Genomic DNA, 17,528 nt, shown 5'->3' on the forward strand with positions numbered 1-17,528 from the left:
AGAATCCTAGCAGTCAGGAGAGGGAGACAACCATACCCACCTATCTAGAACCAGCCCATATAAAGTGGGGGTTGCAACTGATTAACAGATGGCAGTAAGGAAAGGAAAGAAAATTAACTGAAAATGAACGAGAGATTCTCTCAAAGCAATAGTCCTATCGGACCCTCATTGAACTAGCTCTGCCTAAAAATTAAACTTTTTAAATACACTTTTCCCCCTTTGCAGTAGATGGCAGCAAAATACAATTTAAATTTAACTACATTTGTTTTTACATATTCTCAAGGCCCTTGATTTTGCAGGGGATATAGCACTTACATGCATTAGACTGCTGTGTGCTTGCATCTATAGGGTATTGAATGCTGGGCTTATGAGAAGTTCAAGTCATGTTATGGGCATCAAATTCTTGTGATAATGATTTTGGCAGTATTTCGGACAGACTTGTAATGGAAATATCTTAATCTCACACAAAACTGTCTGGACAAGCCAAAAACAATAAAGCCCAGTAAGTGAAATAGTAGCACAATAAGTACAGCTAAATCTATAGGCTGATAATGTCAGAACAAAACATTTTTCTACTGGAATAGTGTATTTCAGGCATCTTTAACTCTGGCACTGAATGGCTGCAGGGTCTGTGAATTCTCGTTGTTATTCAACACCTAACTGATGAAGTAAAGGGGATGGTTACACGTACAGTTTGTTCACCTCACCCTGCGCTTCTTGGGTTTAAAACTGGTAAAACAGAATGGGTATTGCAACTGATTTTCAGGTGAAAATACTACCAGGGTAGCCTGTGGCTCCTTAGGACCATAGCTTAGGACCCCTGGTCCATATAATAAATATGCTGATAAGGCTGACAGTTTCCCTGCTGTTCCGTATGGTTATATTAGAGCTGCAGAATGACAGATACTACCTTTTAATGCTAGGTTGAATTTACATTACAGAATTTCCACAGTGGGCTGCTGTGGGTCAGTATGCACCAGCTGAGTTTGTAAAACAAAGTACAAAACGCTAAATAATCAAGTGTACTCCGCAGTGCTGGTAGCGGTTCATAAACTCCACTTCCATTTTTGTGTAAAAATTTCCTCTTGAAAATTTTTATGTGCATCCATTCAATTAAGGAAGCTCTCTGTATGGCTGATAATGGTTAAGCCAGACTTGTAAGTATGCAAGATAACTCACTGAAACACTTTTACCTCTGAACTTTCATTATGTAGTGTGTTGTCAGAATAGCAAAGTCAGACTAGAGAATGAAAATCAATATTTATTGTTATGTCTCAACATTCATATGTATACTTTACCTACAAAATATGAACATTAAAATTAATTAGACAAAATATGTGCAAACCTTAATTTCCTTTTTAACTTTTTTTTTAAACAAAAAGCAAACTGCGTTGCAGTATGAGCAGAGTACAAAGACTTTCATGGTAAACCGTTCATGCAAAAATGAGTTCATTTAAAAAAAGCTTTCACAAAGATTACAAAAACATAGTAAAATGGTCCAAGATTTTCTTTCTTGACATATGCTTTATGGCTGGAGTTACATTTTGATGGAAAATTTTCAATGACACTAAAATTAGAAAAATCCTTGGAGGTTATGATGGTGTTAGGAGTGCAGTTACTTTGGAGAGATAAGGCCATTTTGTTTTTTTTTGATTTTTGTTTTTAACAACAGGACAAGATCCCAATCATCAAAGGATGGTTACAGTCTCTCCACCTTTAGGCATCAGTGCCACAGAGGAGTACAGAATGCGCAGGACAGATCCCCATGTCCATCAGAAACAGCAACTCTCCCAAACTGACACAGTGGATTAATGAGACTTGTATCGTACAAGAGTCAAAGCAGAAATAAAAGCTCAAAAGGTCACTAGGTCCACTTTTATACACACTAACAAATTATGATAACGGAACCTAACTAAATGTCATGGTTTGGAGGTGGTGGTTCTAGACCTGACTGAAATCCTTCTTCAATGTTTCCCTCTCAGCTTCTTGTCCAATCTCATGTAGGAGGAAGCAACCGTTGCAACGAGAGATTTTGTGCTCTTTCACAAAATTTTATCAAAAAATAAAATAAAAAACAAATTCACAAAAGCGGAGCTTGAGGGGCATTTCCCTCCATTACATTGCATTCAGTCACAGATACTTTGTCGACAAATCTGTACGACACACAAATGTTCAATAATGCTGAAAAAGGACACAAACTTCAAAAATACCTTGATCAATCACAGATAAAGATACATCAATACATCTTTCCCTTTCCCAGGAGATTGCAATCTAATTTTGAACTTTTAGTTGGGTTGAGTGACATTTAGCTGCAGTTTCTGCTTTGCAAATAATCAAATGCAGCTGTGGGCTAACAAAAATGCTCCTGTGATACTGCAGCATTGCCGAATACGCCATCTGCAGCAAATTATTTTTTGACCTTGGCCAGGTTTGTATGTGGATACACTCCAGATAGAATCAGATATTAACTGTTAACTGAACTGAAATATCCAGATATTAACTGAACATCTCGGCTATTTTCAGCGGAAAAAGAAAATGTAGCAACTTACACTGCAGCATGTTTCCGTGGGATAGGGGGCAATACATACCATAAGTCAGATTTATACAGCAAACTTGGCACTATACACACTTATGTGGGAGAATACATGTAAACAGATCCAGTCATTTTGAGTGTTTTTGAATATAGACGTTTTCCAGACCCAAGAAATTCTCTGGATGGATTACTCAGCCAGATCTTTACAGATCAAAAAAAGTGATGCATTGCCTGAGGTAATCAATACGAATAAGATAAAAACAAAATAAAGGAAAAAAACCATGTATTTGTATCCAGTGATAATGAGGGCAAAGCCAGAATTGGGCAACCAAATAGCATAGCTGTCCACCAGCTGTCCATGTCTGTATAGGGTTGTGTGTGGACGAACCCTGTCTGTCAGTGAGGTGGCCAAGCAGAGCCCCAAGAACTCCCAAATGCCAATGCCCACCACCACTTCAGTTACAGTCCTGCTGACATACCATGTAAAATCTATTCCAGATCAACACTGAAGCGAGGGGCAGTAAAAGCTTGTACAGATCCACACAAGCGTGGTAAAGCGCACTGTGCAACATGTACTATGAAACCGCACTGTGCGCAGTGAACCCAGTACCAGTCTGCACAGAAGGCACAAAGCAGGACAAAAACGCTGACTGTTCAATGATTGGACTGTCCAGTGCTGGATTATGGGAGTAGGGCAGGAATCAACCTTTACGCGTGTTAAAAACAGGATGAAGAGCCCAAGCCAAATGCACCAAAGATTTAGCGGACAGTTAGTGACTTTTAAGCAACTAGAGTGCTCCGGCTATAGTTCAGAACCGAGACGTACATGAAGTGTCTCTCACGGTATTAAAGTGCAAAAATCTGAAACGTCTGCAGTCTGCTTGTGCTCCAACATTCAGCCCATGCTCCCCACTCTATGTGAGCACAAGATTCCCTTAGGCTATAAAACCGATCATGCATCCCTTTACTCATCCTGTCCAAAACCATTCACTACAATCTGATTAGGGCTGTGCACTTCGAACTAGAGAAAATAGTCATTTTTGTACTCCCTACATCCCATTGTTGAAGGTTTCAAATTCTATGCAGCTTTTACAATACAGTAATTAAAGTCTTTAACGGTTCCCATTATTTTCATTACTGTGCAAGATAAAATTGGCACAAAGAACTGTTGATGGGTTCATGTTAATAATAGATGTGCTGCATGTAACTAGCAATGGATGATTGCATTTGCACAAATAAAATTAATGCGCATGTTAGCTTTTACAACACCAGTGAAACTACACAGCACAATACCAATGCTTATCAAATGTCACCCTCTGTTTGTGGGAAATGCCTTGTGGGAATTGCCCACAACTGTGTAGGCACAAACACTTTTATGAAACTCATATGTCTTAACTAAACCATGTGATGTGACATGTAATTTCACTTATGTTGGAAACAAATTATGGGGTTCACCATTGCCAATGTGTCTCAACAGTAGCTAATCTGAAATGCGACTAAAATTCAATAACCGTAGGCATTCAAGATCTTTAAATATTCAGGTGTTTACAGATAAATATTTAAACTGAAAGTACACAGCCCTAAATGTGATTAAAATGAGGATTAAAAGTTTCCGTTAGAGTTGTAGTAGTGCATCCCCCTAATATTGTAAAAAAACAGGTCATAAAAAAACCACTGATGTTTGTCTGATCCGTGAAGAAGCAAAAAGCTGTGAAGCCTGCCTTTCCCCCGAGCCACCAGAGCACCAGAAACACACCCTGCCCTCCAGTACTTTAGCACGACAGCAAGTCCTAATGAGTGATGACCTGATTCATTCTATTTTTCTCCAGAACACATTATGTAGTGTAACCAATCAACCCTTCAGTGTTTCTGACAAATACTGACAATGTGTTCAAGTTTTGGAAAGAAAAAGAATACAAATCTAATAATTTGGCCTAGAGCAGTTGTGTCTTTTTTGGTTTGAAAACAATGCAGAGACAAGGCGGTCCCAGAGAAAATCTGCTGTGTAATCATTAAAAATCATTGGTGTGTCTTTTTGGCAAGCTGTTAAGACAGGGTGTGTACGCCCATGTGTGTTATATGCATGTATGCCAAATAGGGTGCCGGCACAGACATTGGGGAAGGCTGACCGCTGCACTGTTGACCAAAGACAGGTTGTCCGTAATGATACAAAAGCCGTTCTGCGGAGATCAGGTCCATGGCGAAAGGGATGGTGTCCATGGCAAACACAGAGATGCTACTGTGCGGAGTTTAAGGCATCAGATTTGATGGCTCAGTCATCTCTGGGCTGGGGGTCTCCACTGAGTATGTGCAGGTAGTCCAGGCATTTCAAAGGAACAGTCTGACAACCCACCACCTCACTCCCCTGCCGGACAAGGAAGAGAAGGTAAATCAGAACATCTGTGCACGCAAGCACAAACTCTAGGCTAAAGAGTGTCAAATGAAACTGTAGTCAGAAAATATCAGAAACAAACATTTTTCTGTTGGAATAGTGCGTTTCAGGGATCTTTAACCCTGGCACTGAATGACCGCAGGGTCTGCAGATTTTCATTGTTCTTCAACACTACAAAACCTGGGTAAATGGTAAATGGCGATTCTAAATGATTTTAAAGGTAAAAACATAACCAGAGCAGTCTTGCAGCTGAGGACCCCTGGTCTATATGATAAACATGCTGATAAGGGACATTTATGGTGAAATAAATGGATAGAAACAGACATTCAAGCTGCTCACCTTGTTATGACTCGCTTTCCATGGTAACTGTGACTGTCTGGGCTTCTTCTAAAATGGAGGTCAGAGGTTAGTCATGGCACTGTCAAATAAATGCATATTCCATTTTACTGCAGTGTGTAGTTTCTCTCATTTCAATCCCAGATTTGATTTGCTCTTTTTACGTGCATAAGCTGGTTACAAGCAAACTTTCACAACAGTGCAGAGCTTGCAGTAAGCAGGATATGACTGTATGTCTTAAAAGGATCAGGGTGTTTCAAGTACCAAAGACAGTACCTCAGCCTCAAACGGTCACTGACCCTGTCTGCAACATTCTACATGTTTGTCCATCAGACACAGCCAAAACACCAGAATCAGAGCTTTATATCTGATTTGCATCTCCGTTACCACAGTTACAAATAGGCTGCCTGTTGAGCCAAGATATCTTCTCTGTGCCTTTTACCGTTGGCAGAAAAAACAAGCAGAAGGGAAGGTTTATTGGTAAAATCCATCCTTCCCCAGAGAAGCACTGCTTTAGTGGGTTGTGTGATATTACAGGGGACAGTACCTGTCTTGGTGACATCTCTGTCCGGGTGGTCCTCAGCATAGTGCTGGTCGTTGCCAAGAAGGCGGTTCTGTGATTCACTCAGGGGTCTAGGGTTGACCTGCCCGTCTATCACATTGCTGGGGTGGATGCAAAGGGTAGAGGGTTAATCACACTACATTTAGAATAATATCACTGATCTGTGGCATGTGCAAACATATACCTTATGTACAGTCCTTTATTAGGTTGGGTAACGAAACTCGGTAGGACTATGACGCCAGTTCCCATACGACCTTTACCTATAGAACCGAATCGCAATGCGGATCTCGCTGCCATTCTAAAATACACTGCCTGAGCTGCCAATTGAAATAGCAAGTTTTTTTTCTTTCTGATGCTCCAAAATTACAGGCAACGGAACCATTGCTCATCCATACCCTCTCTGCACGCCTTCACAAGGTAACATTACACTCGCTGAGTCACTGACAGAAGGTAACGTTAGCAAGCTAGCCAAAGTTAAACTCGACCAAAATGCCAAAAGCTAAACTGTCTAATAACAGTACTTTGCATGTATTTATAAGTATAATTTAACCAAATGAAAGTAAATATATTGTTCAATTTCTTCGGACTCTGTGTTCCCATTGATTTGGACTCTGCCTAGCACCTGCAGCTATGGTATATTAGAGGTGTGTGTTCGAACACATGAGCAGAACAAAGCATAATGGGTGAGGGGGCAGGGCTTCACAGTGCAGTCGATTCGATTGCATGCATGACTACAAGATTGAATTGTGTGAAAAAGAATGCTTTACTTTGACCCTTTAAAGGTCTTGTTTTTAATTGCCCCTGGATACAGAAAACAAATAACACAAGAAACGCATGCTGGCTGTTTGCACAGTGTTATAACAGATGCACATAGCTATAGGAACTATAGCTTAATTTTTTGGTGGCATCTCTTACACTGCCACACTCATTTCTCCTACTTGCTGCCAGCCAGTTCCTCGTGGTTACATTAGTGCAGAAGATTGACATATAATACCTTTTAATGCTGGGCTGAAGGTCCACGGTTGGCTGTTCTGGATCAATATTCACCAGTCGAGTCGGGAATGTGTGTCCATCGCCCAGACTAAATAAAAACAGAAGAGCTGCCATTTCAAGCAATGAGGAGGAGGAGGATTATGATAATTATGATGGGGAAATGGATGAGAGTCCAGATGTAAAGGAGGATGAAACATTAGCTAAAAAAAGTGGAGGGACAGATGATACATAAATAGGTAGGAGGAGGAATAAAGGATGAAGACAGGGTGTCTGCAGTCATCATCAAGTTAAATTTAATATTTTTTTTACTACCTTTTTAATGCTGCTTCAAATGGAATTAAATGCCAAATTTGCAGCGAAGACATACCCAAAGCAAAAATCTAAGCCAAAGAAATGCAAACTTTATATAATTAAGCTAATGTCGGCTAATTAACCTCAAAGGAATGCGACCCATGCATAAAAAGTGAGATATACAAACCACGTGGCATGTTTCATGAAATAGTCAGATAGTTTGGAAACAATGCACACAAAATGTTTACCAGTGAATCAAATTTAAACTGGAATCTAACATTTGTCAACAATTATTTATTAGCTTAGAATATAGACATATGTGGCCAAAAATATTTTAAAATCTAATTTCATACATTTTAATATATTAAGTTGAATTTAAGACAAATTAAGACTTAAGGACCTGCAGACACCCTGGAAGAAGAGATTTAGTACAGATGACTAAAGGGGAGGAAGATGATGGGAGAAAGTTATGAAGAATGCACACCCTCCAGCAAACCCAGCTTCTCACCTTGTGTAAACAGGCAGCAACCAGAACTTCTTTTGATCCCCAAACACCTGTGCAATGTTTTTACTGAACCCCAGAGAGAAGCCATTTTTATCAGGACCGTTTCTAAAGACTGGTGCCCTGAAGGCCTCTGTGACACGGAGGACGAAAGAACACTGATTAGCTGCATGAAATTGTACAATTTTCCAATCAGGTTATTTATTTATTTGCTGACAACTTCAGGAATGACTTCAAATTCATAATGTTAAAATCAAGACATCCCCACCATCACAGGTCAGATAAACTAGGCTTGTTATAAACAAAAAGACAGGTAGGACAGATGAACTTGTGATTGTTACCTATGGTGGATCTGTTCTTTCCTACAAGCCACAGGTGATAGCTGAAGAGGGACAGAATGCTGATGAAGAACATGGCCGCCACAAAAAAGAGAAATAAGACATGGAATTTGGCGTGAGTGTCGGGCAGCTGATTCTGAGAGGGAAAAGAAAGAAGAGAGTCACAAACAACACGGGAAGGACGCATTCAGTCATTTTCACACCACATAACGCAAACTCAGCCCGGCCTTGGCAGGCTTGTGTGGGCCAAATGGCCCAGATTAAAGCAAGGAAATATCTCCATTAACCACTCAGCTGATAAATTTACTTTATTACATTTTACAGTTTCCAGAAGGAAGTAACACAGCTGAAATTTATTTGACACCTGACTCATGCACAGGGGGGTGTGCTGCAGAGATTCTGCACGTTTGCTTCCTTGTCTACAGAGGGATTTCAGTCACACAACATCGGTGCAATATCTGCACAGCAGGTGAGAGAATTAGACCAGAGCAGACTCACACGAGGGCCACTGCAATAATCCCTGTACTGCACATTCTATATCCTGCAACCAAGGGATAGCTAAATATCACAGCCTGACTAGCCCTTCAAATGCGATGCAATTAAAATATAGCTCACTGAGAGGGGGTTATTTACAAATAAGAAAGAAACCCCAAAGCAGACCAACCGAACACAACCGCAGTTTACCTTCGGACAATTCTCTGCAGATTTCCTCCGGCAAAGCTTTAGTGCAAACAGAGACAGACTGTTAGGCACAGGGAGAGGAAGGAGGACAGGACAAGAGAGGGCCACAGAGCAGGGTCATGAGGAGAGGGTATGTAACACAGAGTGATTCGTACAGTAAGGAAGGACTGCAATATCAACAGTGAAAGAGAAGTGAGAGCAGAAGAGAGAGCGTGAGAAAGAAAGAGAGAGAGAGATGATGACGATGTTAATGATGAAAAGCACATTACTGGTGAAAGCAGAGATTAGCAACAGACACAAAAGGAAGGATTGGTCACACTGATAGGAAAAGCAAGTTAGTACTCGCTCTCACTCTCTCTTTCTCTCTCTCGCTCACACGCACGCAGCCGCGCACGCACGCACACACACAACAATCATAAAGACCCCTTTGAAACCCCATAGAAAACAGCTAAAGTACCAGATGTGCTAATTAGGTAGCTTGGGTTTTTAGATGATACTTGATGCTTACTCTTATGACTCTGGAGTTTTCCTGAATCCATAAAAGTACTCACAATCATCTGCATGCAAGAACACATGCACAGGCCCAAAGGATGCAAGCTGAAAGAATCTCTGTTTGAAGCACAAAGCAGCAGTGTCCACATCTGGATCTCTTCTCTCCCCTCCCACAATCCAATGCAGAGCCACTCACCGCTGTCTCCTGAATAAAGAGTAGCCCATCGCCTACTCTGACCTCACATACCCTAAAGAGGACTACAAATCTAACCCCAGACACTCACAAAGACTACAACTATGACCCAGACAATTACAACTCCCAGGGAATGGCTTAAAACCAAAATCCTCAAACCATAACAAGTCTAACTACAAAAACTAACTAAACTTTGACCTTACATCACACCTATACCTACTCTACCTTGACCCCACTCTGAACTATAACTGTGACATCACCCAGGCACACCCAACCTTAGTGAAATCAGAGTAAATGGACTGAAGAACAGAATTGGATTTTAAAAGAATTGCTGCTTTGGAATGGAAAACTGACTTTGAATCTAGGACATTCAGGAGTTTTTCCTCATGAAAGAAACTCAAATATGGCCCTGGCAGTCTGACTGTATGACACTAAATGCATTAAGAGCTGAATGAAATGACAGATGGGCTTTCCACACAGCTCAGCTGAACCCTACAACTGCATACTAATCACCCTGCACCTCACCAGCCAGAGAGAGAGAGGCCTCCATAATAGTTTTTATTTTCCCAAATACGATTCTTTGACATTCTAGTGATAACCCAACTCCCCCCCACCCCCATCCCACCATCACTACGTTCCACCGAGCCTCAAAACTTGGCGCCGCCCAATATCTATCCCTCGCACACGACAGTGGGGGGTCACACTGTGGCTTTGCGATGGAGCATGAACGCGTTGCACGTCGTCTCGGCGTGTACTCACTGTCCAGAACTTGATGAAATACTGCAACACGGTGGCGGCGATGAACACACAGTACACCATGGAGTAGGCCAGGAACAGGATGAAGTATTTATAATTGGAGAAGCCCACACAGTTGTTTACCCTGAAAGTGTGAAGGCAGAGCAAAATGCATAGTTTAAATCCCGCAAAGAACACAGAGGCGGGCTGAAAGCCTGTGTCCTTCGCAATCGAGCGCATTTGCGTACAGACATATTCCTAACCTAAACCAGCATGAAGGAAGAAAGAACATGCAAGCGTTTGGGTTTCTGATGGAATATCAGCCTGGTTTTTCTTGGCAATGTTTCAGTTTAAGTGCCAAAAAAAAAAAAAAAAGACTACTAGATCAAACTAGATTAATTCAACCAGTCAAAGATCAAGCTAAGGAGAAGCACCCCCTTCTTAAATGGCCTAATTTACTTGAACTAGAAAATCTCCAAATTTAATTCTAAAATTAGCCCAAAATACTGATACAGCACTGTGTAAATCAAAAACCACTAAGGACGGACATGCAGCTCCGATATAATTCTTGGCAGTGTGATGTGGAGACCTCTTATGGAGCCTTTCCTCACATCGCTCACACTGGCACACATGGACATGACAGGATCCCTCAGAGCTGCCAGGCTCAAAGTAACATGGCCGCAAACTAAATCACGTGTTTGCCTTGGACAGTATAAACTTTATTATCTTTATTACAGCAGACCGACAACATCCTCTTACCAGGGACAATGATGATCCATCTTCAACACACACCTGACAGAGAGAGGAGGTCATAAAGAAGGGGGGTGAGTTGGCACAGGAAAAAATGGGTTGCCAGAGGTCTCTACACTTGAGAATTGTGAACTGAAATAGAAACTGCATTTATTACAAACATTAGCACACACAATTTACATATCAACAGATGAATTCTAAGAAAAAACAGATGCACCCCAGCACACACAACTAAATAACAGAAACATGGCTCACTATACTGTCTAGAGTCTGATTTCGCATTCTGTAACACAAATTCAGAGGACCGTGAAGTATGAAAATATCACGATAGACGTTTATAATCTCGTGTCGGACACAAATTGATACATAGAAAGTAGATGCATAAAATACTAACAAATCTGAGATGAAACTGAAATAATTATAATCCCAGAAAAGGTTGAAGACAGGAAATAGCTATACTCACATATCACAGGCAGAACAGTGATGGCAACGGTCTGGTTTGATCACCTGGCAACGATCACAATACCGGATGGCTGCATAAGAGAGATCAACAAACCGGATGAGCACCCATTTTCTGGAGTTCATATTAAAAATGGAGGGTATAAATGTACAGGGTGAGGTAAATTAAGGTGGGAGGGTAAACACTCACCCCCTGTCCCAGTGTGTCTAGATAGGTCAGGTAAATTATGGTAGGGAATGGATACACTAACCCCTGGTCCTGCTGCGTGTATACAATGGAAGCTAAATGTGAGGGTATACAGTCACTCCCCAGATCCAGTGTGTGTGTGCAGGACCAGGTACATTAGAGGCTCACTCACCTCCAGTCCCAGTGTGTGTGTACATGGGCAGGTACATTAGAGGCTCACTCACCCCCAGTCCCAGTGTGTGTGTACAGGGGCAGGTACATTAGAGGCTCACTCACCCCCAGTCCCAGTGCGTGTGTACAGGGGCAGGTACATTAGAGGCTCACTCACCCCCAGTCCCAGTGCGTGTGTACAGGGGCAGGTCCTTGGCCACCCTTTTCAGAATCTCCTGCTGCGTTTCGGGCCGCTCCTCTTTCTCATACTGCTCCTTATCTGCTTTGGGCAGACAGAACTGCACAAAGGGTGAAGAAAGAGAGGACACAATAAGTCTGTCTCTGTCTCTCTCACACCCCCACAGTCTGACAACAGTATCCCAAACCTCAAACACGGAAGCTATACGTTTAAAAAAGACAAACCACAGCCTGCTCTGTCATTACACACTGTGGTGACATAATTATAGGACACAGGGGGCACACCCTTGGGCAAAAGAATCAAAGCTGAGAAGCAGTGCTGTAGTCACTCTCAGTACAGCCCCAAAATGAACCACAAGAATAAGGAGAAATTCATGTAGAGACAGAAAGCAGCACAGAGCAGCAGGCGGTTGGTACCTCTTTGGAGGGGTTGGCAGGCGTGGAGAAGATAGTCTTCCAGTAGGACCAAACAAACATGATGAATGACAGATGGAAAATGATCAGGTAGACGACTGGAGGAGGCAAATAGACAGGGGTCAACATTCAGGAGCAGCTGGGACTTTGAAGTAATGTAGCATAAATCACAACCACAACAAACCTATAATTTCACAGTTAGAACCATTTTCTAAATCAATCCTTTTCAGGAAGAAGAGATCCTAACCAAAACCACAAACAGTTATATGCTTATACAACTGCAATTACCATGGGACCTTTTTTCCCTACAATTCCTAAATATACAACAATGGTGGAACAACAATGAAGTCTACAGTTTGAGGTCATATTCATTTAAAGATTCACACAAATGTTAATGAACTTTATTTATTTATTTTTTTTTTTTTTAAAGAAGTAACAAATATTTTTTTCACAGAAAAAGCAACCAAACTACTTGGGTTTTCTGTATCATAATTTCAAAATATAATTTTAATTATATCCCATAAAATTAGTGTAAATGACAGCTGACTGCATTCTTACGGCGCCAGTATACTCCAAACAATATCAAACGTTTTGTTCAAAAGACCCTTTTCGAACTAGAGATGAACAAAAAGAGGCAGTGTTTTTCGTTTGTGCAGGCCCCCTGTGAAAACTGTTCACAAGCAGTGTGTAAGTGGCAGACCTCCCTCTGTCTGCAATTGGTCCATCCAAATATCACATGGTTGGTTGCGTCACAGTTGACCGGCCGGAGGCAAAGTTCAGCTTTCTTATCTGGTTCACTTCATCACTGTACTGTGAGAGAATAGTCCTGGTTCTGGGAGCATTGTCTTGGTTGGTTGAGCGAATGTGTCACTCTCTCCTCTGCCACACTATTGCTCAGTGGCAAGTGAATGACCAAAGCTTTGATACAAATTGCTCGAAACTAAGCATATTGAAACTAATTTTGCATATACAATCACACAAAATAAATGTGTTGCAATTGTGTGATGAAGCTGTTAAATACTTTAGGGTGGGGATGAATAATTGTGGGTGCTGTAGTTACAGCAATTGTGGGTGCTGTAGTTGAATAAACTGAATAGACTACATGACAACTGGGTGAAATGTAACCAGTTTGTGTGTGGTCCATGACTGAAGAACTAACTTGTTTAAAAAGAAGAAAAAAAAAACTGCAGTATTTAAGTACTTTTTTCCATTTTGTGTTCGAAAATGCCTTGATACACTTTTCCCTTAGCCTATATAACAAAACCACAAAAATGTAGAAATACAACTGTTGAAATTGATTCAGTAGTGTCCTTTATTTCAACAAAATAGTTTAGCAACATATGGTTTCAAAATATTTATGAAATTATGTCGCAATGGGTGCATAAATCGATGCTGTAATGCTAGGAAGTAAGCAGCTTGGAGTGTCATAAAAAAGTACATGTTCCTTTTGTTCCTTTTGCATGAATTGACCACGATGTTCGCTGACGCGTTCGTTGATGGTTCTTTTTCTAAAAGATTGCACGTCGTTTAGAGTATACTGCCTACTTTATGGGTTACTTTTAATGTTCCTCAGTGTGCACACAATCCAATAATGCCAATTAAAGCAGTGCACAGGCGTTTCCCAGTTGATTTAATTAAATCACACCGTGTACATTCAATGAAATAATGGCTCAAAACTATCAATGTTTCAATGTCTATGTTGTACAGTGCGTTCAAATGTAAAAGAATTTTGGGTTCAAATGTTGAATAGGAGTAATTTCACAAACGGCAAACAGAAAATGCACTTACTTTGTTCTCCAGTGTTTGGGATTGTGACTGCAGAGGATGAAGAGGAGAGGAGATAAATTAGAAGAGAAGAGGGTAGGACATGAGAGGGGGGAGAGAGAGAGAAAAAAAATGTTAGTGATACATCTCTTCACATTCATCAACACTGATGGTGTGGTGATCATCACCACAGCCTCCTGTAGCACGCAGCTGCCAGGCTGATATTCACAGCGGGAGCTTTGACTGCAAAAAAGCCACACCACCTCCAGCATATGAGTGAGAGGGAGAGACAGTGCAATGCCTGTGGTGCCAAAAGTGGTGAGACACCAAGTGTGACAACAATTGCAGACACTCTGTATGAAGATGGAAGCTTTCCACTTCATCTTCTGGGGCCAAGAACTACACATTTTCACAAATATGTCATCACAAGGTGTCCCACTTTGGATTTCACAATCACACATTATAAATATTCTTATGCATCCCTTATGAACTTCTTGCTTTTCAGCCTTTGAAGCATTTGTTTGCATGCATCAGTCAGACTGGATACATCATTCCAGTTTATAACAATGGCATTTCTTTACGTTGGTCCTGTGGTTGTCCTAAATGCTTTCTTGGGAACTTATTTTTCCCTCTTCTACTGTACAAATATAGACAGCAGCGATGACCCAATCACTAAACGTTAAACACACACACAGTGATTGGCGAGCTCTGAGAAGGGCCAACTTCTTACAAACAGGACATTCAGTGCAAGCTATTTGGTCATCTTTGTTTAGCTGGTAGGGTTCAAAAAGTAGAAACGAATGTTAGTGTATGTCATGAACAGCACAATGGACAGGAGGACTGCTTCCACAAATTAAATCTGGCCCATATAAACCTCTGTTGCTTTCTTCATTGGAGTAGGAAAGCAACTTAAATGATCACTCTCCATTTGTATGTTGCACTTAAAACCAGAATAGCTTTTTACAGTCATCAACCAGATGCACATAAAACTGCGGCGGAATTTCGCATTGATTAATACCACATATCATGTAGCTACACTGTCGCGATATTAACGTATACATATGGCTTCCATTATGAAGCAAACAGGCTGAAATCTATCGGCTCAGTGGGTAGCTAGGACTAGCGTGGCACACGGACTGTCGATGCAAATGCTCCACCTGAATCCCGATGACAAAGAGCTTTAGGGATTATTCAATTAAGCGTTCTATCATTTATGCTCTAAGTCCATTGCATACCGTACATCATTGAATGTGTGCCAACACATCGAATTACCTTTAAATTAAAAACACTTGGCTATCGGCATTAAGAAATATCTGGCTATTCGAATATGTTACAGTTGTTAACAGCGTTGCATACCCGTTCAAACCGCTGCTGTCATCTCGTTAATGTGTTAACGCCGCACGTCTTATTGAGTACTATGAGCAGGAGAAAAGTAACTGCTGGCCACCAGTAAGCTGGTAAACAGCTATGCTAATTAACCACCTAAGAATGCGGGACTATATAATGTGCCATGTTATTGTTAACATCCAGTATTGAAGAACACTAACAGAGTTTGGTGGCCAGATAACTAACATCAATATGCTTTTAATAAATCGCAAACACAAAAGTGACAGGTAGCTAACACCACGGTGCTGGGTTAGGGCGGATCCACATGACACAGCTGACATAACTTAGCTGGCTGGTCATTAAACCGTATATGCTTCGGAGACTCACTCACGAGACTAGATGTACATTTTGCCAAACAAACTTCTGTATGGTTGGCAAGCTAAATAACTAGCTTCGAATCAGCAAAAATAGACAAGGGGTGACCACGTAAGCTAGGTAAGAAACGGGTTCACGTTGGGTGAGCAGTCAGCGTTGCAAACCAGCGTTTGAACAGTTACATACTGGCTACAATCTGTTGAACTGATTAATAATAACAACAATAGACTATATACTGCAGTTTTAAATAAACCTTATATCATCCGGTTAGCCGACCAAAAACTACTACGTCTCTTTATTAAACGTTATATGTATTCGCGAATGACTGTGTTGACCAACCCGTGAAAACAGTTAGGATTAGCTAGCGGCAAGCTATCTTATCCAGTTCTTAGGAGCTAAAAGTGTCGCTAACATTATGAACAGTTCGTTAGCTAGCTGCCCATATCAGACGAAGTAACAGAAAAGCTACAACAAAGAGACATGTCTATCTAGATTATAATCATACAGTCTGTCACAGATCTTTCTCTCAAAGCTTCTCTCTCATTTTATAATGTTAAGAGCGAGTTCTTGTGTTACCGAGAAGCTAGCTAACCAGCCTGCTCGGCTTCAATCACTTCCTGCTCGCAGGCTAGCTTCCTCATTGCTTTTTTAACAAGCAAATATGAATCCACCACTACAAAAGTAATTTGATACTTACAAATACACAGCTCGACAACATAAGCATAGTAAGACCAGCATACGACCAGAGCGATAAAAATAACAGGTATCCAAGCTAAAACCCGTTGACAGCATCTTAACACATGAGACGGCGCCATCTTTAATCAGCCTACAGGATGGTGGTAGTATGACGTCAAGGCGTCCACTCCTATGTTGAACAAAGAGCGCTTCTTCACCATCCGCCTGGTACAAGGCACATCTGCATGAGTTACAGTGGAAATTCAACCATAGTGTTACAGTGAGCTACACTTCAAGCTGGAACATTTGTAGTTTCTTTAGGATGCAGCCATACCTTTTAAATAAGGCATTTCAAACGGGAGCTTCATTCATCATATTATTAAGAAGATAATAATAATAATAATAATAATAATAATAATAATAATAAAGATACCAAACCAAGATGCTTGGAATGAATGCATAGCTTACCAAATATATTACATAGAATAATACACAATTTGCTATACAGAATTTTTACATTACATTACAGGCATTTGGCAGACGTACAACAAAGTGTATAACCATAACCAGAATTTGGTATTCCAGGAACACAAAACCTTTCAAATGAGCTTATTACTAATAGAAATCATCCCTGTCTTTTCATTAAATGAAGAGAGCAAAGTCAGTGGGTAGCGAATGCAATGGGAAGAAATACTAACAGTGGGATAGCATAGAGAAAATCCAGTCTGCTACTCTGTACGAATCAAAAACACAGACACACTGTGGTATGTCGCACTGCACAGCACGAGTAAATGTATGAGGACAATAAACCTATTCTCTCTCCCAGTAAATGAAAACTGAATTACATTCACCTGATACAATCTTATGCACAATGTGCAGCACCTGCATGAGCAGGCCTCTGCTCAGAAAATATAAGTTTATATTATACGTTATCTGAAAGTCTTCTTCTTGAACAAATGCTTAAAGGCAAGCTCATTCTCCACTTTAAAATAAAGAAAGCTTGTTAATGTTGCATGGCACAAAATACCCTGAGATGTGTAGCCATGCATGCCTTTTCCCTTAAGCTCTGCTGATTTGTATCAGCAAAATATTCTTGTATACAATCATATAAAATTATTTAATTCTAGCTTCACATTCTTAGCCAGGCATGAATCATCTCACATCTGGAGCCCTGCAAGTTTT

The 17,528-nt window shown here is 40.8% G+C and overlaps 1 protein-coding gene across 3 annotated transcripts; it reads right to left on the bottom strand.

Moving 5' to 3' along the window:
* Positions 1-1,241: 1,241 nt before the first annotated feature.
* Positions 1,242-16,508, bottom strand: LOC118235751 (palmitoyltransferase ZDHHC20-like). Of its 3 annotated transcripts, none has more exons than XM_035433505.1 (14): positions 16,369-16,508; positions 13,995-14,021; positions 12,210-12,304; positions 11,773-11,893; positions 11,262-11,331; positions 10,808-10,840; positions 10,073-10,193; positions 8,632-8,667; positions 7,951-8,083; positions 7,616-7,742; positions 6,818-6,904; positions 5,809-5,924; positions 5,265-5,309; positions 1,242-4,898 (listed from the first exon to the last, which is right to left on the bottom strand). In XM_035433505.1, the coding sequence occupies exons 1-13, from the start codon at positions 16,484-16,486 to the stop codon at positions 5,269-5,271; spliced, it is 1,125 nt and encodes a 374-aa protein (XP_035289396.1). In that variant the 5' UTR covers positions 16,487-16,508; the 3' UTR covers positions 1,242-4,898; positions 5,265-5,268. The 3 variants fall into 3 exon arrangements, with proteins under 3 accessions (XP_035289396.1, XP_035289395.1, XP_035289398.1); XM_035433504.1 differs by having other exon boundaries at positions 5,265-5,312; XM_035433507.1 differs by lacking the exon at positions 8,632-8,667 and having other exon boundaries at positions 5,265-5,312.
* Positions 16,509-17,528: the final 1,020 nt, after the last annotated feature.

The sequence above is a fragment of the Anguilla anguilla genome, chromosome 9 (assembly GCF_013347855.1).
Source record: "Anguilla anguilla isolate fAngAng1 chromosome 9, fAngAng1.pri, whole genome shotgun sequence".
NCBI classification, from domain to species: domain Eukaryota; kingdom Metazoa; phylum Chordata; class Actinopteri; order Anguilliformes; family Anguillidae; genus Anguilla; species Anguilla anguilla.

Coding starts and splice junctions, on each gene's coding strand:
- LOC118235751 (XM_035433504.1), bottom strand. CDS start 16,486: ATGGCGCCGTCTCATGTGTTAAGATGCTGTCAACGGGTTTTAGCTTGG. Junction 12,305..13,994: donor CCCAAACACTGGAGAACAAA/GTAAGTGCATTT, acceptor TGCCTCCTCCAG/TCGTCTACCTGATCATTTTC. Junction 8,668..10,072: donor ATTTCATCAAGTTCTGGACA/GTGAGTACACGC, acceptor TTTGCACTAAAG/CTTTGCCGGAGGAAATCTGC.